This window comes from Cygnus olor, chromosome 1, assembly GCF_009769625.2.
Source record: "Cygnus olor isolate bCygOlo1 chromosome 1, bCygOlo1.pri.v2, whole genome shotgun sequence".
Lineage (NCBI taxonomy): Eukaryota > Metazoa > Chordata > Aves > Anseriformes > Anatidae > Cygnus > Cygnus olor.
In genome coordinates this window covers 31,781,599-31,807,637 of record NC_049169.1, presented here as the reverse complement: position 1 = coordinate 31,807,637, position 26,039 = coordinate 31,781,599, and the positions used below count along the sequence as shown (strand labels likewise).

The window sequence follows — 26,039 nt, the reverse complement described above, 5'->3', positions numbered from 1 at the left end:
TATTACTCGTGACAACAGAAACTGCAAGGGGAAAAACGCTGAACGTGCACTTCTAAGAGACAGATGCCCCGGAGCAAGAGAAACACAAAGCAGCTCCCACAGGAGAAGAATAGGATTAACAATCTTGATTGTTTTATAATGACCTCTGGTATGTTTTTCCTGTTATGAGGCAAAAAAAGAGCTGTTTGCTATACATAAAAAAAAAAAAAAAAAAGTAGAATCTATCTGTGCTAAAAGATAAAGAGTGGAGTATAAATAGGTCGGAAATTGAGAGGATGAGTAGGGAAAGAGTTCTGCATGGATTTACCTAGGCATGCTTTAACAATACACTAAGGAAAAAAGAAAAAAAAAAAAAAGCTGAGTTTGAAGCGATTTTTAAATATCTATCATTTCTGAAGCATATGTATTGATTTAAATATTAAAGAAAACAGATTCCAGCTCCAAAGAGGGGCAAGCCAATGAAAGACAGACTAAAAATACTAAGCTAAAAAGGGCAGAAGAAGTTGGAAGTAGCATAAGTTATCTTATAATGTATTTTCCCCAGTATAGAGATTGTGGTCAACATGTTCTTCTCCAAGAGTTGTTCATGCTGCACGTAATCTGTCAGAGCTGTGGGCTGCCACCAGAGATGGCAGCCTTCCTCCCTTCATGTCCCCACTCCCACGTCTGTTCCTGTTCTCCTTGCATCGCATAGAGGGATTATGCAACTTCAGGGTGAATCAGCTCCACTGATCCAACAGAAAATGAGTGTGTTTTTGGTGGGAGTTTTCTCTGGGCTGACCCAAGAGAACTGACCTGGAGGTAGATGTGGAGGAAGGGGGAGGAAACTGGTGAGCGTGTGGGCAGTGACCCGTTTACTTCTGCCAGCAACATTGCTGTCTGGCTGTCTTAGTTTCAAAACTGGAAAAGCACACAAGGAATGCTGTACTCCATCAATATGCTGCTGGACCAACAGCAAAAATCTGGGGGAGGAGGAAGTGACAATAAAATGTAACAAGAGACACGGAGTTCTGAGGGCTTGTAATGCTAAAGCATATGGGTATTTGGAGCATGGGAAACCACTGTCTCGGATCTCTTTGGAGAGCAGGAGGAGCAGGACTCATGCATCTTCTGTAACCTGGTGACCAAGGAGAGTTTTTACTGAGAAAATTAAAATCTTACTTAGCTTCGACCAAGAAATATTAATTGTTTTCTCCTTGCTGCTGTTCTCATATTTGCTGTTGATCACAATCTAGCAGATGATGTGCTGTGAAAGGTGGAGGCAGCATAAAATGCCTTGCTGAATAATTGATCACCAGCCCTCCAGGCTATGTCCATGGATGAATGCATATGCCAGTTAGGATGACTGTGTCCCCAGTTAATGCTCTTAATTGACAAACACTTGATCTGAATTAAAATTGTATGTTTAAAGACATCTTATTTATGTCAGAAGGGTTTTCATATTTTACAATTTTTCTTTTCTTGTGCATTTTTTCTGATTAAATGCAGGCACCCTTAGGCCCTTTTATTCTATGACATTGAGAAATGGGTGTTTTTTTTAAAAAACAGTGATGTAAATCGTGATCACACTAAATCAATGGGAAAGCTCCCACTCACCTTCCTGCTGTACTTTTTCATCCAGTGTGTGTTGCCACCAACGTGTTAGAGCTCCCACATTTTCTTAATAGGAATTAGGGTACCAAATAAAAGCCAGTGTATCAGTGCCATGCATCTCATCCACAAAGGCAACATGAAGCGGTAAAGGGTAGGAGGGATACTGAACTCCGCTGGGAGCAAAGAGCAGAGATTTCCCACCTTTAAGCCCACTCTACAGATTTCTTAGCCCTTCACAAGAATCACAGGAATGTAATACATTTTACCTGAAAATTGCTTTAATACCTAAACACCCCAAAATTTTAATGTCTGATGTTATGCACATATTGTCTTCTGGAATTTACTTCAGACTCTAGAAGAAAAAATGAATCTGGAGAAAATAAAAGAGATGAAAGAAAGTCAGCATTTGTAGTGCCAAATGGTATCACTCTATGTGAGCTCTTCTCTCTGCATCCTGCCTCATCCCAGATTCTTCATTGTTGCTGCTCCTGAAATGCGCTGGGTCTGGCTCTCAGAGGCCCTAGGCCATTCTCTTGCCTTCTGCCTTCGGGAAGATTAATAGTTATTTGGAGCCAGCTGCCTGGATTTTCTCCCCATGTGACCGTTCACACAGTCTCATCCAAACTCAGTCATATTTGTTTTACATTTGCTATGATAAGCAGATTTATTATTTCCTATATGAATTGTTAAACATGACCTTGTAAGTCCAAAGTTAACTTGAATTGTAAAAGGAGATAAAATCAAAACTCATCATCAATCATTTTATTTTTCAGTCATTTCAAAAGCATTTTTTACTCTTCTTTCAGGTCAGAACCTGGTGCAAAGTATATACAGGTGTGTCTACACACATCACACCTACTGCATGCAACCCTCTACATTACAGGAATATTAATTGGGATATACGGTCCAAGGTGAAGGTTTTGAATGCTAGAAAGTGGCAAGTTTAAGATCCCCTCATTGCTCTTTTTCATCTGTATTCTGTGCAGAGCAAAAGAGAGATTCCATGGAGGAGCAATGCGTGCTGATACTGCATAATGCGCTTTGCATAGGGGACCAAGTCAAGGTCGTACCACTGGCATTGCCTAACTTTTGGGTAGATGACTTTGCTACCATGTACTACCCTTCTTATGTAGCTTCATTTCTTTCTTACACAAACTTCAAGCTTATTTTAAGGTAGGAAACAACCATTTCATGTGTATCCCAGGCTATGGACAGATACTTTTTCCAGAGCCAGCTGTGCTCGGGTGCAGAATTATCCTCCCCACAAGTTCCTGGTCACCACCCCTATCCCAGGAAAACTTCACATGTCCCAGCACCCACCAGCTGACCCGCTGGCTGGTCAGAGAGATACCCCTCCAGGTTAAACAGGGCGAGCACTCCTGCCATGCCTGAGGAACCCAAACAATAGAAGAACAGTGGTCATTTTTTATTTATTTATTTTATTTTTACTTTTCTCTTCTAAAGCTATGTAGGTGCTCTTGTGACAAAGGAAAGGCATTTTGCTTGGAAAATATCACAGACTCCAAGTAACTGTGTAACTTCTCAACTAAAAGATAACGATTTTTCAAGGCAAGGATGGATAAAGCCCTGAGCCACCCACTCTGGCTTCAAAGCTGGCTCTGCTTTGAGCAGGAGGCTGGGCTAGAGACCTCCTGAGTTCCCTTCCAACTTGAATTATCCTGTGATCCTGTGATTTTTTTAAAGTCAAAAATAGCCGGGTATAGGTTTGCTGTCACTAGCGCTATAAAGCAGATGCAAACCATTAGCACCTTGGAGAACTGGAGAATGGTCGGGAGGGTTCCCGCTAAGGCTGAGGCAGTCAGGTGCCTGGCGGCCGTGGAGGGATGCCCTCTGCTCTGTCAGGCTTTCTGCTTTCGCGTCACTGCTCACCTGTCCCCACAGTGTGTCAGGTCCACTGGCTGAGCTGTGGAAAGCCGGGTTAGAGAGCCCACCTGGCTCACTGCTGGGGCAGACAGCGCCAAAGGCAATAACATGGGAAAAGGCCAGGGCTGGCCCCAGGAGAGCAGTGCCTTAGCTTCTCATGTCAGCCAGCTGTGGGACCAGTACTGCTTTATGATCTTAGGCTAATGCAGATGTGTCGAGTCACCGTCTGTGTCAGTTCTCCCCCTATCACCTCTAATGATTTAATATAGGGTCTGATCCTTCAGCACTGCAATCCCCTGATGCAGACTGGTCTCTGTGCCTCCATCTTGCAATGTGCAGGGCAAGCATTCAGCCTGTACGTGGCAGGGATCGAGTCCTGTAACTGCAAGATACTACGTACATGTCTGCTATTAACTATACGATAAGCTACAAACAGCTCTTCTGCTGCCTGGCATGCTGCGTGTCTGGAAGCTTCTCCATCTCCTGATTGTGGGTCAGATTTGTGTCCTTTCTGATTATGTTAAGATAATTTTCTGGAGTGATTTTTAGTGCCTTATTGCTAGGGCTACCTTATTATATTTTTTTCCCTCAAACAGACATAACAGAAAAGAATGATTATTTAAAATTTATTATTTCTCCTGGCATAGAAGAAGAGCAAGCTGGAGAATATTTTGTACTTCATCAGTTAAACATTTACAATAGTAAAATGAAGTGGTGGTTTTCCTTTTGGCTTTCAGCAGCACATGCAGAACTGTGCAATGATTAGCTTCACAAGAAATCAGTGTGAAAGAACAACAGTATTTTTAAGAAGCTGTCAGTGGCTTATCTACAGCTGGCACCTATTAATACAGTGAGTAATTTCTGCAAACCTAGATAGGCTCCAAAATTAACACTATCCATTAAGAAAGACCATGGAGTCCTATAATTGTGTCAGAATACTTTGGCTGGCAATAAACAAATCATTTTAATGTTGTTTTCACATCCATTAATGGAGGTTTCTAACCAGAAAAACTGTAAATTTATCTATTTGTAATACAACTTAATCCATACATACTTTAACATCATCAAGAAAAATAACATTTTTCCTTTTATTTACACGTCAGTATTTTTTGTGGGAACTCACCCATCTGACACTATTTTCTGTTAATATTCCATGCTAATATGTGCTTCCACCCAACTTCTCAGACTGTTCAGAAGTGACACAATTACTTCAGACTCAGCAGTGCAGCAATAAATGACAAATTGTCCTCTATCTTGTTTTTGCACACCCACAGAAATCTTCTTCCCTGCAGTTGTTCTCAGAAGACTTGAGATTCCATCTGCTTGTTTTATTTTCCAGGCAGAAAGGAAAAAAACAAAACAAAACTACACACACACAAACAGTATAAAACGGAAAAGTCTGTATCCATTTAAACCTCTTCAAAATCCAGAGGGAATGCTTTGGTTTAAGCAGAGTCACTGAAGATTTACAATGACAGACAGACAAGAACTCAAAATCTTGGCCAAAGGCTGAGTTAGGATCACATTCAAGCAGCCTGGAAGCTGGGCTACGCAAGAAAGAGCTTGGGCCCACTGTTTATTCCAGTGCAAACACATAATACTAACTTGAAATTAAGTCTGTCGATCCATTCAGGCAGTAAATTTGACTCTGTTAACTACCAAGAAAAGGTTCTTCAGCTGGGACACTGGGGGAGTATTGAATACTACGCCCCAGTGCTCAGTTGCTAGTTAGGTGGGAAGGCAGGCTGGAGAAAAGGAGAATATTGCCAGGATTCTGAGGATTTAGTTGTTATAAGGGCAACCTGCAAATAATAATAATAATAATAACAAAAAAAAGCCATAAGGACCTCTCTAACTTAGGTCATTTGCTGAAAGCACCAAAAGATGACAACAACTGCAAGTTACTCGACACATAACAGCTAGCAACGTTGACTTTTTCTGAAAACATAATTTAATCTTTCTAAGGGGACTTCAATATAAAAGCTACCAGATGTTACTGGTATTCTGGAGTAACATATCTGGGCATCCCAGCTGAAGACCACTTTTTTCCCTAGTGCAGCAATAAGCAATCACCCCAATGCAGACGAAAAGTGCGGTGTATGACTGGCATTTCTGACTGCTCTGGCTTGGTTTGATTTCAAACAAAAAGAAAGTGAATGAGCACTCGTATTTGAATGTTCAAACTACTTTACATGCAATAGAAAAAATAACCAACAGCTAATACATAGTTTGCTACCCTACATATAACATTTGGTTGCTTCTTAAAAAAAAAAAAAAGGTTTTAAAAAGTATATCTAATAAAGTAACTTCATATCTGATAGCTTTTCCAACATATATGTTTGTGCTGACTTACTTTGTATATGACAATGTGTGTCTGACATTTGTTGACTTTTGGAAGGCTCCTGGAATCAGAATATGACCCCTCTTCCTCGCCAATTAAAAATGAAATAAAACGGCAGACAACAAAAGGAAAATTTCACCCACATCATCTTCTGGAGCTGAGTGTCTCTTTCTTTTAACTCCCTGGCTTTCCCGCTGTTCAGGTACAGCTGCAGCACACTCGTATTATCACTGATGTTCCTGATGTTCATCTTTATGCGGGTAACATTGGCTTTACAACACTTCCCACCTTTGATAGCACTGGAACCAGACATTTCGGGGTTGCTTGTGAACTCAGAGGTTTTGTGTAGCAGCACCATTCACCAGCACATCTAAGACACTGTGATCGGCCTGGCCAGAAATCATTGTTCAAGCTCTTCACTGAGGACTTCAAACCGAAGTGGCAGCACGCTGTGAGAGATCATCCTGCCTGGGCCTGCTCTGCCAATCCTTTCTACACCTTCTGAACATCGGGAAAAGCTTATATAATCAGTGTTATCTTCACCAGAGGTGATTTTAGTCACATTTCCAGACCTTGAATGTGCTGCGAGGAACACAGAGTACTGGTGCGTTTCTAGTGCGTCTTCTTACGGAGATCTGAGTGAACGCTTCAATACTTAACACTTCTCTGCTTCACACACATTAAAGGTTCAAGACCCATTCTTATGGACTGTGTTGCATCACCTATGCTTTGGGTACAGCACTTTTTGAGACAACTTACAGGTACAATGTTTAAAATAATTTTTACAAGAAATGTAAAACAAATTTTAAAGTTCAGTTACTTTAGAAATGTGCCATTTGCCAGTCTTTTATCTCACTTCCCTGTGCAGTAATGCAAAAATGTAGGACTGTTCAGATTTGCTGTAGGGTTCAAGCTCCTGAAATCCCACGTATAGGCTGCAGCTGGAGGACATACGTTGACAGTATGTTATTAACAACAGGCATAGTAATTTCTGTAAGCAATAAGCAGATGCGCATCTATATCTGGATGTACAACATCAGAGATAACAAAGCCAAGTGCCACCCTTCCTCACTCCCTGATTTGCATGGTACAGCTTAATTGGGCAAAATCAGTTGGGGACACTGGCCTCATCTGGTAATAGTTCTCTCTGGCAGCACACACAATTATCACCCGGTCCCCAGTGTCACTCTTCTAAAGGACCCCTGTGCCTGGCTGCCAGTCAATTAATGATCAGGTTTGTCATGTCTCTTTGGCCAGTGATACTTCCCCCAGTAATGCAAAGCAGCTGTAGGCCCGGCCTAGCTTATGGCTATGTTGTGTTTGCTTTCCATTGCTGTGTAGCAGCATAAAACAGCAAGCGTATGCTGATAAATATGTCTTAAACCACCAAATACTATTTCAATTGAGCCAAGATTCTTCATATGTATCTTTAGTTTATGACAGATATTGTGCCACCATTCATGTATCTTCTTACTGGGTTTCATCTCTGGTTTTCTTGTTAAATGTTTGTATGTAAAAACCTTTTAAATAAACTCTCTGACAAACATCAACGTTAAATTGGAGTTTATGTTCCTGATCACTGATTTCACTGAAAGTACCCCCAGAGCAGATATGAAGTGCACCCAGTAATGGCTACCAGCCCTGAAGTCTAGATTCCCATTTTCACCAATTTTATCATATCTGCAACTGGTGAACTGAACGTCACATCTTGAATGGACAATACCCAAGGGACTAAGAGTAAATAAGTATTCTCACACTGAAGTCTGCTAGCTATTTTACTATTGCAGGTTGATAACTCAAATGTCAGGTTGCTTTGAATTATAAATGGGATAGTCTGTTTTATTTCTATACTATCTTATACTTTGATCTATGGATTACAACACTTCTTAAGAGATACAAATCTACTGCACATATAGGCACAGAGAGAGAAAATCTTAGAAGGTGTTAGTCTTTTCCATTAGTGTTGATGAAAGCGGGCAGTTTGCTTTCCATTACAAAGTGTTTAGTTTACAGAACCTTGTATTCAGACTACCAATTAGTCATGCATATCAAGGTAATCTGATGATTGAAGACTTCTGCGTGTCGATCCCTCGTCCCAGTCAAACCAACTAAAAACTCCCAGTGGTTGGTCCATTACCAGCATGATACACTGAACTTTAAACTATGTCATATTGCTCTTTGAAGCCATATCTTCCTTTGATTGCTACAGTGTGTAAAATGAAAACTGGGAGGATGACACTGTGGTACCCGACTAATTCTATAGCTTCAAAGATTACAGATTAAGTAGATTTGCTTTGGAAGATTAGCCTATCAATAATGCCAGTATTAATGAAAATAATACCCTTCTACTTTCTTCCAGAACTAGTCTGCCTGCCTTTTTCCTCATATCTAAGAAAAAGTTTTCAAACATCAAGAATTCCATATTCCAAATTCCATTTAAATAATTTATTATCGATGCTGTTTCAAATGCTTGCTTTTGTAGCATTCCACATTTTCCCTGCTTTGTAAGGATCTTACGATGCCCTTTATTCTTTAAGACTAATTCAAAGAGCTCTATATCCTTGAGCGTTCTGGTCTGTCAGAATGATACCTTATCCTGGCAAAACTCCAGCTGGTATTTCATTTATTTTTAAACAATAGAAACTATTATGATTTTGAACTCCCTTCTCTTAATTCTCATCACAAAACCCCAAGCCCACAGCCTAACTCAAACACGACCTTCCCACAACACTGTTTGAAGTCAAGGGATAGTTGGCTTTTGGACATGCCATCAAATTAGAAACTGTGATCTAAAAGCTACAACTTGAATAAACCTCAGTTTGGCAGACCAGGGAGATTATGATTCATGCTTTAATTTTATCTGTCAGGTGCTATTGCAAAGCTATTCTGGCTAGCATCCCAGGCAAATTCTTAAGAAGATAGAACACAGCTCTTCGAACGTGTACACTTTTTAGACTTCTAAGCACTACAACCTCTCTTGTATTTGACCTCCTGAGGTTACTAACAGAACCCAAGTCGATCAATCACTTCCTGCCACTGTCTTGTGAGGTACTTTTTTGTTATGTCTACTATATATTTTGTTATCTTCTTTTAGTTACACAGGGACAGATTCTCATCTGGAATTAATTGTACAGTTCAAACAGTTTGCATAAAGCTGTGCTACCTAACCCAAGCAGAGCATCTAGCTCATTTCACTGCACGTTAATGACACACATGGCTAAAGAGTTTCTGCTACATTTCTTCCTTCTTAAGTGTGAAATAGCCTTTTTTTCAACAAATAAATCCAATTACAGGATTTTTTTTTTCTTTCAAAGAATTGAACTACAGATAGAACTACTGAATTTATTGGAAATCTTCTTACATGTGCAGCTAACAAATATTCTGTTGTTACTATGTAAGCCAGGAACTCACATTATTAATTACTTTATCTGCTTAAGTACTTCCCCAAGGATAAGGGGAATTGTAAGAAGCCTTTACTGTATGTTCTACTAGTATAATAAAAAAGATATTTAACACTTCATTCTTAGCAGTATTTATCAATGTTTATATGAAAATGGTAGTAGTTAAATAGACTTACTGAGGACAAATTTGGACATTAAAGTTGACTAGAACGCTACAGAATTTGCAATTAATTAAAACCAGAAGCTTCTAGATAGTCTTTTCATAAATCCACTCCTCGGGAAAATGTAATTCTTCTCCACACCATGTAATTTAATAGAATAAGTATAAGGATTTTATTCTTCTGGGAGAGGTATGTTAAGGCACTACATGTCCTTATGTATTTTGCTAGTGGTTACTAACAAACTGAGGCAGAGATCTGTGGGTACGTTTCAAGGCATAAATCAGAAGCTGTCACGCAAAGCTGACTTAAAGCTTGTGCTTACACTGCCTTGATCCCAGTGTTTCTTTGAAGATTTCTTTGTAATGCCATAACAGAGCATTCTGAGGGTTACTCAGATGCATGTAATGGCTACAGATGATGGTAGCTCCAATTCAGAATGAAGTAGCAAAATTTATCATTTTTTTCAAGCTCCCTTTTGTGTAACTCCATTTCTTTTTCCTTTTTAGCAGCCAGAGGGTAGCAGTTTAGCTCGAGAGCTTTTGCATCAGCGGTGTGCCTCTGCTGTGCCAGCCGTACAGCCTCCCCAGTCATTTGCAGGCTCAACAACACGAGGGAGACCGTGCAGTGCAGCTGCTTCATAAAGAAGCCTTACCTCAGTGTTCAGCTTCCAGTGATGGTGATCTGTGAAGATCATCTTGATAACTGCATTTTTTTTTTTTTAGGTTTAACCCATTTTAAAAATAGCAGTGCTGCAGGATTAGATGGTCTTTTATTTCAACAATTATTCTCGAATCCTGAACAACTTGGAGTCTTCTTGCGCACTCATCTAATGGGAGGAATCAACACGGATCCGTGCTGACTGACAGGTTCCTCGGGGAGATTTCTTCTTCTCCCAGCCCCAGACCACCTGTCAGTGCAATGGGTTCACTGCAGACAGCACTCTCAACCTGCAGGCGAAGCCTGAGGGTATGCTTCATGTTAATTAAAGAACTTCATTACTGCTTCCCTCACTCGTTTATATATTTATTTATTTTGAAAAAGAACCACCGTAAAGAGCTTCTACCCAATACTGGGTCTCTACATGGTCCAGCCCTGCTCTTGGCAGCAGCACAAGTCCAGCAAAAACAATGGAGAGAGAAAGACGAAGGAAGGGGTGGTAAGATGCAGTGCGTGGATATTTAGAGATGCTGGCCTTGTGGTGACATCCTTTAGGATAGTGACAAGGAATTGTCTTTTCCTCAGGGGAGATGTTTCCTCGCCTGACCTTGACTCTGAACCCACATGGTGATGTTGATGTGTTCTATCAATCGCATCTAATCCCTGTGCTGGTTTTGTTCCTTTCTGTTGTTCAGATGCTATATTTTATGCTCATTTAATTAAAAGGAGAAAAAAAAAAAAAAAGGAAAAATGGAAAGTGTAACACTGGGGCTGGAGGCAGAGGATACTGACATGGATTATGTTATGAAAGATACAATTTTTTTTTTGCCAAACTGAGACAAAGCCAGTGATTCCAAGCCAAAAAAAAAAAAAAAAAAAGTGATATCTCTTACCAGCATTCCTCCATGGTGCATCTATATTAAACCCATCTTTCTCTTCCTTACCTAGAACCATGTGGGATTTGGGAAAAGGGGACTCGAGAGAGTTCTCACGGAGATCTCTTACATATTATAATGAAAACGTAATGGACTGATTTTGAGTATCTTTTAAGATAAATTTTCAGTTCTTTTGAATATTTATATATACACTCATGTCTCTGTCTCTGTGTGTGTATATACATCTATGAGCAGTGAAATGTGCTTTTTACTATACACAGAGAAGGCATTCTGCTTAAGAAGTCATCATCTTTGTGTGTTTTTCTTTCTGACAGAAGGTTGGTTTGTTCATTCGCTACATTCCATTACCTCTAAAAAAAGCAGTACATTCGCAGTATCCTTTTTCTTCCTCCTGATGCCTCTGTGCTACACATTCACCCTTTCCTCTTACTTTGTCACATGTAATGCCTGTAAGTCAAATTCCGATCTCAAAGCAAATCGGCAGGAATTTCTAAAAGAGATTTACAGGGAGGAGAAGTGAATGGCACCTTTGATCCAAAGGTGGCTTATGGCACTTCTGAGTACAGCCGTTGCAGAAGGCGTTTGTGTGCTGACTGCCATTGCACTGGAGGACTGAGCTGGAGCTGGAACTCGCTTAGGGGCTTTAGTTCCAGTATTTCCTTCTTGCTCTGACAGCTTTTAAAAAATGCTGCGTAGGTTCAGGAAGCTCTGTGACTTTCAGCTATATCCCCTAATCAGACTCAGAATGCTTTAAATATTGCTGTAAAGTGTGAAGTCTCCTCTGGGCTGCTGTTCTTCCTTTGGCACTATTTATACTGGAAGGCTGCCACCTGCACGACACAAAAATAGGAAACTCAACCTCTGGGCAGATTTCAACACTTTAAAAAAAATCTACTAAAAGAGAGTGCATCCGTGAAGGTGAAAAGCAAGCCAGAGAAGAGTGAAACAGACGACAGAAAGGGAAATTGGAGGATGGAGCAGGCAGAATGAGCGGTACAAGACCAGCAAGAAAGATAAACCTTGGATGAAGGAGGAAAAGAAAATAGCAAGTGAAATGAAGGAATGCATAAAGTGGGAAAGGAAAAGGGAAAAAAATAGGAAGATGACAAATAGCAGAGAGGGAAAAAGGGAGCAAAGTAAAGGGATACAGGCAGATGATGAAATCGGGGAGCAGAGCTGAGCAGATAGGACTGAGAGCGAGTTATTTTTTTCTCTCCCATAGCCCCAAGGGATCTTGGCTTGCTAATCGAGGTATGTATTCACCCCTGTAACAAGCCTGATCTTATGCTGATGTCAGCAAACACTGTCAGCTGAAGATAGAGGTTGTTTTTGTTTAAAGAAGCCTCCGCAATGAATACCCATTCCTCCTCTGCAGACTGGCTTGGCCTGAATGACTCCCCCTTAGCAGAGGACATAGTGGACACTACCTCAGTGCATCCTGGTGGGAGCCACCAGGGAAGGATTTAGCCCCAAGCTTAAATCATTGATAATGGTAGCTTCAGTCCAGTCCCTTTAATCCCAGAGGTCCAAATTCACAAATTTCTCACCAGGGCTAGTGAGCCTTGTCTCCCTCTGCTCCCCTTACAGAGAGTTCACAGCAAGACCGCACTTTGACAGGGACAATGGGGAATGGTTTTAAACTAGAAGAGGGGAGATTTACATTAGATGTTAGGAGGAAATTCTTCACTCAGGGGGTGATGAGACACTGGAACAGGTTGCCAAGAGCAGTTGTGGATGCCCCATCTGTGCAGGTGCTCAAGACCAGGTTGGATGAGGACCTGGGCAACCTGATCTGGTGGGTGGCATCCCCACCCATGGCAGGGGGGTTGGAACTGGATGATCTTTAAGGTCCCTTCCAACCCAAGCTGTTCTGTGATGCTATGATTTGAACCATTTGCCCTGGAGAAGCTAATCATTAGCTTTTTGTTAGAAGGGAAGCTTCCACTGGCTTCTCAAGTCTCTGTGTAGGTTGCGTGAACACCTTTCCAGTGTCTGAAGCCACAGCCTGGAAAACTTTCAGCCTAACATTCACAGGCAGATTTTAGCCCACCTCTCCTATGACAGGTACAATAGAAGATTTAAATATCGTTATTATTTATTAGCAGTCATTAGTGACCTATCTGAAATGAATTATCATCTTCAGTCTAAAAGACTGTTCGTTGCACCACTATGCCAGAAATCTCAGCAAAAGGACCAGAAGCATTTAATGAGTGTTACGAATGTTCTTTTATTCCTAGAGGTGATCCTTTACTCCTTGGATTACCTCTGGGAAAGGCTGAATGGAAAAAACAGGGAAACTTCTACTGTGACTCCTGCCTGTGATGAGATAGAGGGATGACAGACACTATGAAGCCGAACATTTGTCATCTTTTAAATTCACTACAAAATCTGCAAAGATAAAAGCTGGAACCAAACCAGTAGTGTAAATGAGAAGTAGGCAGTAACTGAAATAACTGCTGGATAATTACCATGTACCCAAAATTAAGTGGTTTGATAGTTTCATTCCAGCCCATAGAGGACGGATATAAAAAATTACCTCTATGGTGAAATTCTTATTGATCTTCTAATGATCACCTACACAGACAACTATATGCTGCCAAGGTATAGCCTTAAAGTGTTTTGTGTACAGCGCTCTTTGGAGCCAAATTCTCACAACCATGTTATACAGTTCAGTTCTGGCCCTAGAAAAACTCCTGGACTTACCACTGTGTTACTCCAGGTCCATGACAGAGTATCCCTGCTTTCAGGGCCATTCTAGTTGTGTGAAAACTGAAGAACGTGGGGGTGAACCAAGCCTCATGACTGCAACACTTCCTAAAAGTGATAGCATGTCTGTAGTTCAGGCTTGCACATACAACTAAGTGCAGAATTCTATAAGACTTGTTTTAGGCTCCCTGGTGTTGTGAGGTAATCCAGATGTGGCCCTGGCTCTTTCTAAAGAAGAATTTCACTCTGTTGCCTCCACATACAAATAAGAGAAGTGCTCGGAGCCACTGATATTCTTCTGACAGCCTGGATTGACCCAAAGGCTGAGCACACGCACTCCAGGTTAACAAGGAGGGGCAGTTCTCACTGCCACCAATCGTACCATCTCTGTTACAGGCTTTGAGAGAACGCTGCAGTTACAAGAGCTACTTACCTTCCACGTTTCAAAAGCTCTGAAATACTTGTCTTGCAGTGCAGGAGCACATAGAAGCCCAGACAGGATTCAGATCTCATTATACCAAGCAGGTTAAAAAAACTCACCAGGCAAAGTCCCATGAATGAATCGTGTTGATGTTATTATATCAGTACAACCCGAGCAAAACAGAGATACTGCTCTGGAACAAAGTGGCATTTGCTCCAGTGCAATGTTATATTTAGGTAATTTTCCTCAGTATAAATAGTGATTAAAAGGTGGCTTATCCATAATATAATAATAATAATCTTTATGGAGAGGTTTTCTTTTTTAAAAAATTATTTTTATTTTTAAACTCAAGGAGTGATGAAGTGATTATATAATTGATCAAGATACTGGAAAAGCAGCAACTGGCATAGGTGTAATGTGGTCTGCACTGGTTAAGTATTGACTAAATGGCAAGTCTTCATACAGATATATACAGCAATAGCCTGTTGTTAAATAACCCCACATGTGAACATTTTGCTTAGGAGCAACAGCAATTCTTTCTGCAGCAAGAATTTTCACACAAAAAAAGATACTTTGAAATAGCTGCTATTCCCTTTCACAGACTCTTTATATGAATAAACTTTAAACCGAGAAGTCACGCATGCCAGAACATGTATACTATAAAATATTGAAAATATTAGATCTTTAACTTCCCCAAAGCAATCAGCATAATATCATATTTAATATCATAATCACACCATAAGAGTTTCCCTAATACAGTGCTATAAGTAAGTCAGTTTTAAGAGACCTATCCCTAGCTAGAGAGCAAGAGAGCCTTATGTACAAAGATGTCAAATATATTGCACATGCCTTCTGTCTTAAAGATGAGTTTATTTAGGTGAGCTGAATTAAGATAGAGTGGAAATGACTATTCTGGAACAACCCCATTTATAGACAATACCAATCTTAAAACTAAGGGAACTTAAGATTCACTCATACTCTTTCTTTCCCTGGAACATTTCTGAAGACTGGTAGTACTGACTCCATCAGTTCTATCATCCAAACCACCTATCGGTGCAGTAATGTGCTGCATAAATATATAACAGAAGACAGATAAGTTCTCTGGGTTCAAATAGCTATGACTGAATGACGTACTGTCTGGTTAAGGAATTCTCAGCTTTGTCAGTTTGTAGCAAAGTCCTTCTAACATTAATGTCTCTGTGATATACTCTCTTGGTTAAGCATTTGACTATTATATACACCTCTGCCATGTGGTTTTCTCCATTATTGCTGGAACAGGTATTCCTGAAAATGGAATCATTGGTTCAAATAGGCTCTCTCAGAAATGAAATGTGATTCCATAAGTGGACAAAGTCAGTATTTTGAGAGAAGAAAGAAATACAGTTCTCTGAGTTCTCAGTACTCAGAGGTACTCCCACCCAGACTTGCTGGTAATGTGGTACATTTTTGTCCATCCTAGGGCAAAATTCTGTTACTAAGTTCAGGATTTGCTTGGAGTTGTTTAGTCTGACTTTCTTGTGAACTGAAGAACACTACATGCAGCAACTACCCCTCCCCCTTAGTCCTATGACAAACCACCACCATTTCAGTTGTAGAAATGATTTGGGACAGCTTGGAGCTTTCACTGGTGTTTTCTCATGCTCCTATTTGTAGAGAGAAGAAGTTATGAGAAAAATGGTCTTTCTTTCCTCTTAAGTACTTTCCAAGAATAAGACTCATCCTTGCACAGAGAGGGCACCATGACCCAACCACTTGAACTTTTGAACGCCCCAACCTGAATCACCTTGGAGCTCTGAAAACAGGCATTAGTTGGGAGTTCAGTGGGAAAGAGGCCAAATGCTGCTGGGAAAACATCACGATCTTTAAGCACAGTGGTTTGGGTGATGTCCATACAGCAGAAGGTCTGGAACACGACAACTGGAAAGATTACTCGGCTGTTAGGAATAACATTTGTGGCTGGCAGTTGTGATTCTCCCTGCTGGCTAGGAACGCTTCTCTCCAAGAATAGCTCCTGTGGGATTACAACACATCCCGGTGTTTTGTAACCATCAGTGGCAGTTCTGTATTGTTTCTCATAATCGGTATGGAAACAGTATGCTGTGACAGAGGAAAGGTCAAGAGAAAGAGCTTGTTTCAAAATCACTGCTTTCCGAAAGTGGGGAAATATTTTTTTTTTAATTTTTTTTTTAATTTTTTTTTGTATGGTGAGGAGAATGCACTGTGTGAAAGGACACAAGGAGACAGGTTTCTCTACTGCTTCCTGTCAAGAGATATCTATTTGGGGAGAGATTCAACCAAGAATGAGTTCTCTCATGTACTTGTATAATTTTATAGGGTAGATGTCCCACTCTGGACTATTCATGCAAAGCTCTCTTTATAGTCAACGGAGAAAAATGGACCCCATAGGCATGGAAATCCTGTCTTAGCATCAGATGAATCACCTTCTGGAGGAGCTTGTTTCTCCCTGCAGGGGTTTGGGTCTGGGTGTCTAGTTCATGTAGACATCTGAATTGGGTTTATGTGGCAAGGTTTTGGTATCAGGGGGTTGCAGGGGTGGCCTCTGTGAGCAGAGCCCAGCAGCTGCCCCATGTCAGATCAGAGCCAGCTCCAGCTGGCTCCAAAAGGGACCCAGCGCTGGCCAGAGCTGAGCCAGTGAGTGACGCTGGTTGGGCCTCTGGGAGATCGGATTGAAGAAAGAAGAGAGAGAAAATGTGAGAGAACCAGCCCTGCAGAGCCCCAGGTCAGTGCAAAAGGTGGGCAGGAGGTGCTCCAGGCACACAGCACAAGTTCCCCTGTGGCCTGTGGAGAGGCCCCTGGTGGAGCAGGCTGTCCCCCTGCAGCCCATGGGTCCCCCATGGAGCAGATCTCCACACTGCAGCCCGTGGAGGAGCCCCCGGTGGAGCAGGTGGATGTGGCCTGGAGGAGGCTGCGGCCCATGGAGAGCCCCCGCAGGAGCAGGCCCCGGGCCGGAGCTGCAGCCCGTGGAGAGGAGCCCCCGCAGGAGCAGGGGGTCTGGGGGGAGCTGCCGCCCGTGGGGGACCCGTGCTGGAGCAGTTTGCTCCTGGGGGATGGACCCCGTGGTACGGAGCCATGTGGGAGCAGTTCTTGAAGAGCTGCTGCCTGTGGGCAGCCCCCGCAGGCTCATTTCGGGAAGGAAGGCATCCCGTGGGAGGGACCCCACGTGGAGCAGGGGCAGAGAGTGACCATAAAGGAGCGGCGGAGACGAAGTGTTAGGGTCTGACCACAGCCCCTGTTCCTTGTCCTCCTGTCCCGTTCCCCTGCACTGCTCAGGGGGGAAGGAGGTAGAAGATGGTGGATGGGGGGAGGTGTTCTCAGTTTGCTTTGTTTCTCACTGTTGTTTGTGATAGGCAATAAATTATATTAACCTCCTTATGTTGAGTCTATTTTGCCCATGACAATAATTGTTGAGTGATCACTCTGTCCTTATCTCAACCCTTGAGCCCTTTTCATCTTATTTTCTCCCCCTTTCCCTTTGAGGAGGGGGTGTGAGAGAGCAGTTGTGGTGGAGTTCAGCTGCCCAGCTGGGTAAATCCACCACAAGGTCTAACTACATACAAATTAATCCAAGCCAGCTGTCTGTGCCAGGCTTGGACCATCCCCAGATGTGCAACCCACACATTTTATTCGTAATTTATGCTAGCCTCTGTGAGTAGCATAAAAATAGAAGAAATTGCAATAGAGGAAGAAAGGGAAAGGCAAGGCAGCTAAAGAAAGAAAAGATCAGAAAGTGGGGAAAATGACAATACTAGTAACAGCATGCAAATGCAGAAGTAAATTAGGATAAATGACCAAATTCAAGTGTGAAATACTACACAGACTTCAAACTGCTGGTGTACAGGATTACTAGAAAGGCACAGAAAACAGGGAATCCTGCAAAAGTATTAGTAGTTTTACATAAATGTAAATGCTCCAAGTAATAGATCTTTCCTTGCTTCTGTAAGATGTCAAACACTTTACCTACATTTTTCTTTTCTTCATCATATCCCAGTATTTCTAGCTGAAATTCTTTAACAAGTTGGTATTCAGGAATGGAAAGTTTATCCATTGTTCACTTGCTAAATTTTCAGGAATGTCAACATCTTCAGTTATGCTCATCCACGCACTTGGGTGAAGCTCCCCTTGGGCATATTTTGTTCTCCAAATCCCATCGTCTCTTGACAAAGGCAATGCAGCAAAGACGGTTTTGACCAGCACGATGCTGACCAACACCATCTTATTGTCTGCTTGCACTCTGCCATCTACCTGTACCTAGCCGCTGGCTGTTGTTACATGCTCAGGACATGTGCTCTTTGTTCCTTTTGCACAGCATCTTGCAAAATGGCATCCTAGTCTGTGACTGGGGCTCCTGTGCACGGAGATAACACAGGTAACAACTGGTTTGTGTCATGCTGACATGGTGAAACGAGAACCAAGTTGGTGTATGGCTTTACGCGCAATAAGCGGAGCGGTGCACGTGGATGATGGGTGGCCGCGCTCCCCTTGTACACCAGCACCCATCTGACGGCTGCTTCGCACCGAGGCTTCTCAGCAGCACCCCGCGAAGCGCTCGGTTTCCGCAAAGGACGGCCTGCACCGTCTGGGAAGGCGCACAGGGCAACCCAGGCGTTTCCGCCGACACCCAGCAGCCTCCTTCCAGGGCACAGCCGGGCAGGCCCGCACCCACCGCCCGACCTCCCCACGGAGCCCTTCGGCAGGGCTCAGGCTCGGCCTCGGGGGCCGGCTCCCGGCGGGACAATGGCCGCGGGTCCCCGCGCCGCCGCGCTCCTCCCTCCCTTCCCCTTCCCCTTCTCCTTCCCCCTCCGCCGTCCGCAGCGGCTCCGCGGCCCGGCCCCGCCGCCCGCCCCGCAGCGCCCCGAGCCTCCACCGCTGCCGGTGGCGGCGGCGAAGCGGCGGCGGAGCGCGGCCCGCCGGGCTCCGCGGCCTGCGGGCGGCCGCTGGTTGGCGGCGGGGGGACACGTGAGGGAGGAGGGGGCAGCGCGGCGGCGGCAGGAGTTTCCCCGACAGCTGGGGGTTGCGGCGGCGGCTCCTCCTCCCCGGGTCCCCGTTAGAGGCTGCGAGCCCCCCGCCCGCGCTGCTCCTTGTTGACAAATACACAAAGGGCCGCGCCGGGGCCGGGCTGGGCACGCGTCTGGAGCCGGCATGGGAGACAAGAAGAGCCCGACCAGGTAGGGGTAGGGGCAGGGGTAGGGGCAGCGGCACTGCCTTCCTCCGCCTCCTCCTCCTCCTCTTCCTCCTCCTCCTCCTCCTCCTCGCCGGGGCCCGGCGGCGATGGCGCCCGGGGAGGGCTGGGGGGGAGAAGGGGGGCGGCGGCGTGAGGGCGGCGAGCCCGGTGTCCCCCCCGGTGCCCCCCCCGCCCGCCTGCCCCCCCCCCCCCGCCGTGCCCCCCCCTGCCCGCCCGTGTCCCCCCCGCAGGCCGAAGCGGCAGCCGAAACCCTCCTCGGACGAGGGCTACTGGGACTGCAGCGTCTGCACCTTCCGCAACAGCGCCGAGGCCTTCAAGTGCATGATGTGCGACGTGAGGAAGGGCACCTCCACACGGTGAGTGCCGGGGGAAGGCCCCGCCGGGGGCAGCGGGGCCGTGGAGGGCTGCAGGGGGCTGTAATCGAGGGGGGGGGACACCGGGAGAGGGGCCCCCGGCCGGCCCCGCAGCCCCCCCGCTACCTGCCTGCCTCTGCGGGGACCGCAGGGCGAGCCCCGGGCGAGGCTGACCCCGCAGAGGCCGTGCCCTGGCCGGAGAAGAGCAGCCCTCCCCGCAGCCAGTCCACGAAGATGCTCGCCCTCAGCCTTTGCCTTGCAGGCTCCTTTTTCCGTGAGTTTAACTTCTCCTCACCAATACCCCCCCCTCCTCTTTTTATTTTATTGTTTGAACTCGCTCTCCGTCGCAGAGCCGTGTTGCCCCGGAGCATCCGTAGGGGCAGGCGATAGCTGTCCTCCTGCCCTCCGATCCGGGAGGAATTAGCTGGCTTGCGCCATATGGAAGTGGCACCCCGCGAGGCAGTGACGTCCCAGGAGGACCTTTTCTCTGGGAACCCGTCAGAAAGCTTGCGGTGAATTACCTGGTTCCTGCATCTCTCTGATGTGTTGTTCCGTATTACGGCCTAAACATGCACGCCTGGGGAATGGAGGCTTTCATAAAACCAACAGGACTGCACTTGTAGCCGTAGTGCGCTAACCAGAGAGAATATTATTAAAGAATCCTTTGTTACCATTATCGTACCTATTAGCTAACCCCGTCAGCGAGGGAAGTTTAAGTGGCAATAAAAGTTGCAATCCTATCATAAGCAGCAATTACATTCCAGATATCATTCAAAGCAATACTGAATGTGACTTGCTGCAAACGTTACGTGTTTGAAATGTTACGTGTTGGAAATCCTAAGTGCAAGACTGGGTCAGATTACTTGACAGAAAAGATTCATCTTTATTTGTGAAGTTGATTTCCTGGACTTCTGCAAACTCGAATGAATATTGGAAGTACTTCCCGTAACTTCAGGTTTTAATATAGCTATTTTTAAATAAAGAAATCGGTGAGGTGAACGTGCTGAGAGAAATTGCATCTGTCACGTACAGTGTGGCTTCCTGTGACAAGAATGGTGTTGTGCTCGTGTCACGGATAAATGTGTTCAGATTGGTAATATTCAGCAAAATAATATTGCTGAGAGAATGAATGTAAACTCTTTGAAACGGCACAAATGAGCGTTACAGCCTTCCTTAACCTCTAGGCAGCTTGATAGGTGAAGTCAATTTAAAATGATGTTTTGTTGCACTGGAAACTCAGTTGGATAAAAGCACTGAAACTAAACAAAAAAAAGTGTGTAAAAAATAATACTGGTTTCTCAGGACTGCTTAGCACTGAGTGAGTTTGTTTGTTTTCCTCCTTTGAATATTTCACAGTTTTTGACTGTTTTAAGAGCCTTTTTTTAATTTTTTTTTCTGGTTACCACTTGCTCCCCCATAGTATTCTGGTCTGTAGAGTTTGAGTTGAGAAACAAAAATCAATGTATCTCCTTAAACTCTGAAACAATGTATAGCTGACTAGGTTTATGGATTTCTTTCCTGTACAGTTTAAATGGGTCGCACTTACACGTGCATGTGAAGCCCAGGGTTTATACATGGCGTGAGATAAATACGGGTTGAGCTTTCAGACCAGGCAATTTTAGGCCACGATTCTGAAATTAGATTTGAGCTAGTAAGTAGACCTTTGTGTCTATGGAGAGAGTCATTAGGGTGCCAAAGGGACACAAAAGGCCATTTGGGTGGATTTTTTTTTTTTTAAAGGAGCTGAAGTACACCAAAGCAGGGCCTTGTTAAAACATTTGCTCATGCCACCTATGCAACAAAATGTTTTTCACAGTGTTGTTCAGAATAACAGTACTATGGAGTTTGGGTGATGCTGTGAATGCTTTTTTTTTTTTTTTTTTTCAGTCTTCCATTTTGAATCTTAATATCTGTACATATTAAGCTGATGCTTTAGCACAATTCTTAGTGTGCTGAGTTCTTAGTTTGGTAGGGGTTTTTTTGTTTGTTTGTTTTGGTTTTTAGTTAATGAGACTTATGTGTACAAGACATCGTAAATCAGTGGTTTTTAGTTCAGAGAAATCTGTTTCTTTGTGATAGACGGTTTAAGGTCTACTCATGAGTGTTAAAACTCACTAAATATAAACAGATTTGTAGATGGAAAAACAGGCAATCATAGTGAAGTGTAATGTTTTTGAAGGCCACTGGAAATTAGGTTGATTGAAACAGTTGTATTTTGTATATTAATCATGTACAGATAACTTTACAGAAACATTTTTAGGTAAGGTTTGAATGTGTTTTCACTCTTGAATAATTTCTTGTCTCCAAAAGCATTACTTTTTATGCTAAGGGATAGATATGGATTACAATCTTTAAAACTGGTGGTATTTTTAAGATTAGTGGAATTAATTTTTACGACTTCTGGATCATATTTTAATATACTCTTAGACTGAGCGTTTGAAGCAGATTTTGTCATGGACTTGACGTAGCTTTTTCTTTGGTAGTGTCACCTTGAATGCTTAAATCTGGGTATGCTTGGATAGGGGACATCTGAGAGAAATCCTGGATGCTGCGGGAGGTGGTGTAACTGGCTCCCAAGGTGGCACCCTTTTCTTTGGGTTAGGACCAAACCAGTGCCCCAGCGTGGTGCCAGTTAGATGTGCTATGAGTCAGACGTAAAACTGAGATCCTGTCTGCTAGTTGGAAATCCCTGTACCTTCTCCTGTAGAACTGTTGCCAGACTTTAATTCGGTAACGTCACCAAGGATCTAAATTCTCCCCGTAGACATGGCTTTCTTATTTGCTTTCTAACCTAAAATTGTTCTGTATTGTTGCTTGGGTGCTGATAAATTACTATGTTCCTCTTGATAGGAGACTGTGCTGAATATAGTAATTTTCTATATGTGACCTTTAAAACATTTTGAAGTCTTTCTAGATGAAAGATGTTGTACAAATGTAAGGAACCTAGGGCTGTAATAATCATTCCTTACTTGGACAAATCTCCTGCTGAAGTTCGTTAGATGTATGAGTAAGGAAAGCTGAATAGAACCTTAACGTCCTGTGTTATAGAGGGCTCTGGTAACGAACTCTATATTTAGGTTGCCTAATAGTTTCCATTATAAAGAATTTGTATGATCTCTTTGAGAAGCCCTATTGTTTGCAAAAGCCATTGAAGTTTGGCAAGAGAAAGAGTCCTTAGGCTAAATAAGTGTTTTGATTGCTTTGCCCCATGAAATTGTTTAAGTTTTCCCAAGATGTAAACATTTGAAAATCATCATTTCCCCTCTGTCACTTGTGTTGTACAGAAAAGTAATTGCTAGAACACCGAGAAAGTCCAGACCCCTGTAAAAGCAACAGTGGCAATGATATTATGTTGAAAACCTGGAAATGAATTCTTTGGCTCCTGAAGAGGTTACAATGTGATTGCCGAATTTGGTCCAACCCTTGCAGTTACCGCTTTCCCAAGAGAAAGTTGCCTCAGCAACTTTACCATTCTGTTTGTTTCTTAACTTCTGGCTCTTCACGGCACTCTCTGAGTCAGAAGTATACCAGTACTGGTGGAACTTCACGAATTGGGCTGGATCCTTGGACCGACCTTACTGCAGCGTTTGCTCCCGGTTGGTCTGTTCTTCAGTAAGGTTTTTAGTTTTTTTTCTTGCCAGCTAATATGGTTAGGCATTGTAGTTTGGGCACGTTGCAAGGCTGAAGGTTCAGAGTTCCAGTCGTGCTGGGAAGAAGCACGGAAGAGGACTGGCATTCTCTCTAAGGGGATGTATCTTACTGCTCTCTCCTGTCTTCTCTATCACATCTCTGCACCGTCTTCCTCATCTCATCTTAATGCTCTTGTTACTCAGTGACAGCATCCGGATCTAAAATTACCTGTCACTTTGCTTTTCTTAATTTGGTTCTTATGCATGTGTACTGTGGTTTGGTCTCTGCTTGCGTGATCCTATTCCCTTTTTCTATGCTATGACAAGCTGCTTGTCCATGCAGTGGAAAGGACGGGCATCCAGGGGAGTATAATGAGGGAAGAACTGCAAATCTGGCTTTTTAAACTTTGCTATACTTGCTGTGAAGAAAAAGAGGGGAGTAGGATACACGATCAGTTTTAGGGCTTGATAGGATTTTGTGATTGTTCAATTCAGAATAAAAGGTGGACTTCCAGGGTATTTTTTCACTGATATACTCCCTATGCTACTAATAGGAGAAGGTTCGTTGTACAAACTACTTAATGCTTCTTATTCTTTCATTTCATTTTATTTTTAGAACTATTTTTTTGCTTTCTTTGAATTCAATAAAAACTTAACTATGAATCTGTGAGGCTATGTGTACACTGTTCAAACCCCATGTATTTTTCTTTTGGCAGGGAGAATAAGGAGACAGAACAGGTACAAGTGACTTCTCTGAAGTTATTATTTTTTATTTTTTTTAGGTATTCCTCTCTGACACATATCTTGGTCCAGCTGCTGTGTGCAATATCACATACATAAAGTAGCCCCTGAAATTTGTAGGCCAGAGTGAGGAGGTCATCTCAGGTCAAGGCGAATTTCTGTGGAGTTGGGATGCCTACGTTTAACCTCTTGTACCGCTGAAATAGAGACATGTATAACCAGCTGAACAGGGCATGGCTTCCACGTCCTGGGCTCTATTGATCTCCATTACTAAATCGTTTTCTCTCAGCCTAAGATACGAAAAGGCAACTTTAAATCATACCAGACAAGAGAGTTAATCTGAGATAAAAGCAACCAGGATGCCATCTTTGTGTGTTTTCTTGAGATTTGGGGTGTGCTCCTTGCTTGTGCCTTGGAGTGTGGCCGTTCGATGCGTGCGAATATTTTATGTGTCTGACAGTCTCCTAAATATGAGATACAGGTCTCTACTTGAAGCTGTCATGAGTTTGTTTTGTGCTTTGAGAAGCATAAATAAAGTGCTTAATTTTTTAACTTGGATATCAAGGTCATTTTTCTTCAGAAAATATGTGCAATTTGTTTAGTCATGTACCATCTGGATGTTTATAAGCACAAATCAGTTACATTTAACCAAATCTGGTATTTGTATTTCTGTCGAAATGCTGTGCTGCTGAGGACAGAGTTGGTGCTTATCTGGTATATCTGGTTTAACATGTCTGTTTTACAACAGCTTGCTGAGGACTCTCTTCTGCCTTCCAGTACGCAGCTTCTGGATGTACACGCATGCGCGTGTCAGGGGAAGGTTGTGAAGGAGAAAAAGAGGAAGAACCGCCTGTCATGCTGATTTTACAAATACATGGCTAAATGGAGCTTAAACTGAAGAGCTGTTCATTACTTGGGCAGTTTGGAGGAGGAAATATTTGCAGGAATGAAGAGAGTGGAAAAGTCATATATAATCCGTACTTTGCCAAGCTCCGTATTACAAGTTTTGTGTTTTAGTTTGAATATGAAATTTTAAGGAAGAGCATGAATAAATAGTTTGCGTTTATTTTGTAGGTAGCCATCAGATAATCTAGTCATTCCAGACTTCAGTGCTTAAGTTTAAAAGGGGTTTTTACAAGTAACCTTTGGAATTATTGAACAACTTATTTAGAAATTATTTTCCCTGAAAAGTGCAGTGAAATTTCAGCATTTTGCACATTAATGGTGTTTTGTTTCTCCGTATGAAACAATGAAGTAATTTTTATTGATTGTGGTGGCTCTTTTTGATGCAGTTGATAGGCATGGCTTGTTGGAGGAATACAGAACGTAATGGGCAGCCAGTCAAAATGAGCAGCCACGGTTTTGAAAGACTACATAAGCTTCTTTTTTAATACCAATTCTATTGTTAATCTTTGTAGTTATGAACCTGAGAGATACTTTAATCAATTACTCTAAACAGCTCATGAAAAATGTGTTTTTGTTTTTAATCATGAGTTTGGTATTTTTAGGTCTCTCTTCTTCCTTTTCCTTTTTCCTATAACTCTTAGTTGGTGTCTGATATACCTTGGCTTTTATTTTTTTTTTCACTTTTCTATTTTTAATACATTCTCCTCAGAATGAAACAAACAGGATTTCACTTGATATTAGGCTAAGACCCAGTAGGGCCTGTTTTATGTAACTTTGACAGTTGATTTAAACCTAGGTTAGTTGTTTCTTTTTGTATCGTATTGAATATAATAGTTGTATCAGCAGTCACCTTTGGTCAGAAATTTAGGTAACTGTCATTGTGACTTGGCCTTCTATGTTTATATGCCTTACGTAATTAAAGAAAGAAACATGTAGTAGAAGAAAACCTATGCTTTTATATAAACTTTCTCTCTTGCCCTCCTATGATAGCTAATGATGTCAGAACTGTTGAACAGGAAGAAAAATGTCTTAGATGTATCCAGGATCTCGAACCTCACAATGGAGTTAGCAGATGTGCCCTCTGGAAAACCATCTTTGTTAATGGGCACTGCAGGGTCACAGTTAAGAATGGCTTGCTCAGCTGAAT

The 26,039-nt window shown here is 42.8% G+C and overlaps 1 protein-coding gene across 1 annotated transcript in view; it reads left to right on the top strand.

Annotated features, from left to right (window-relative positions):
- The first annotated feature begins 18,948 nt into the window (after positions 1-18,948).
- Positions 18,949-26,039, top strand: part of YAF2 (YY1 associated factor 2) — a 28,584-nt gene continuing 21,493 nt past the window's right edge. The window contains exons 1-2 of the mRNA XM_040551349.1: positions 18,949-19,246; positions 19,494-19,619. Of these exons, the coding sequence (XP_040407283.1) occupies positions 19,221-19,246; positions 19,494-19,619 (152 nt within the window). The 5' untranslated portion in view covers positions 18,949-19,220. The remainder of the gene's footprint in view (positions 19,247-19,493; positions 19,620-26,039) is intronic.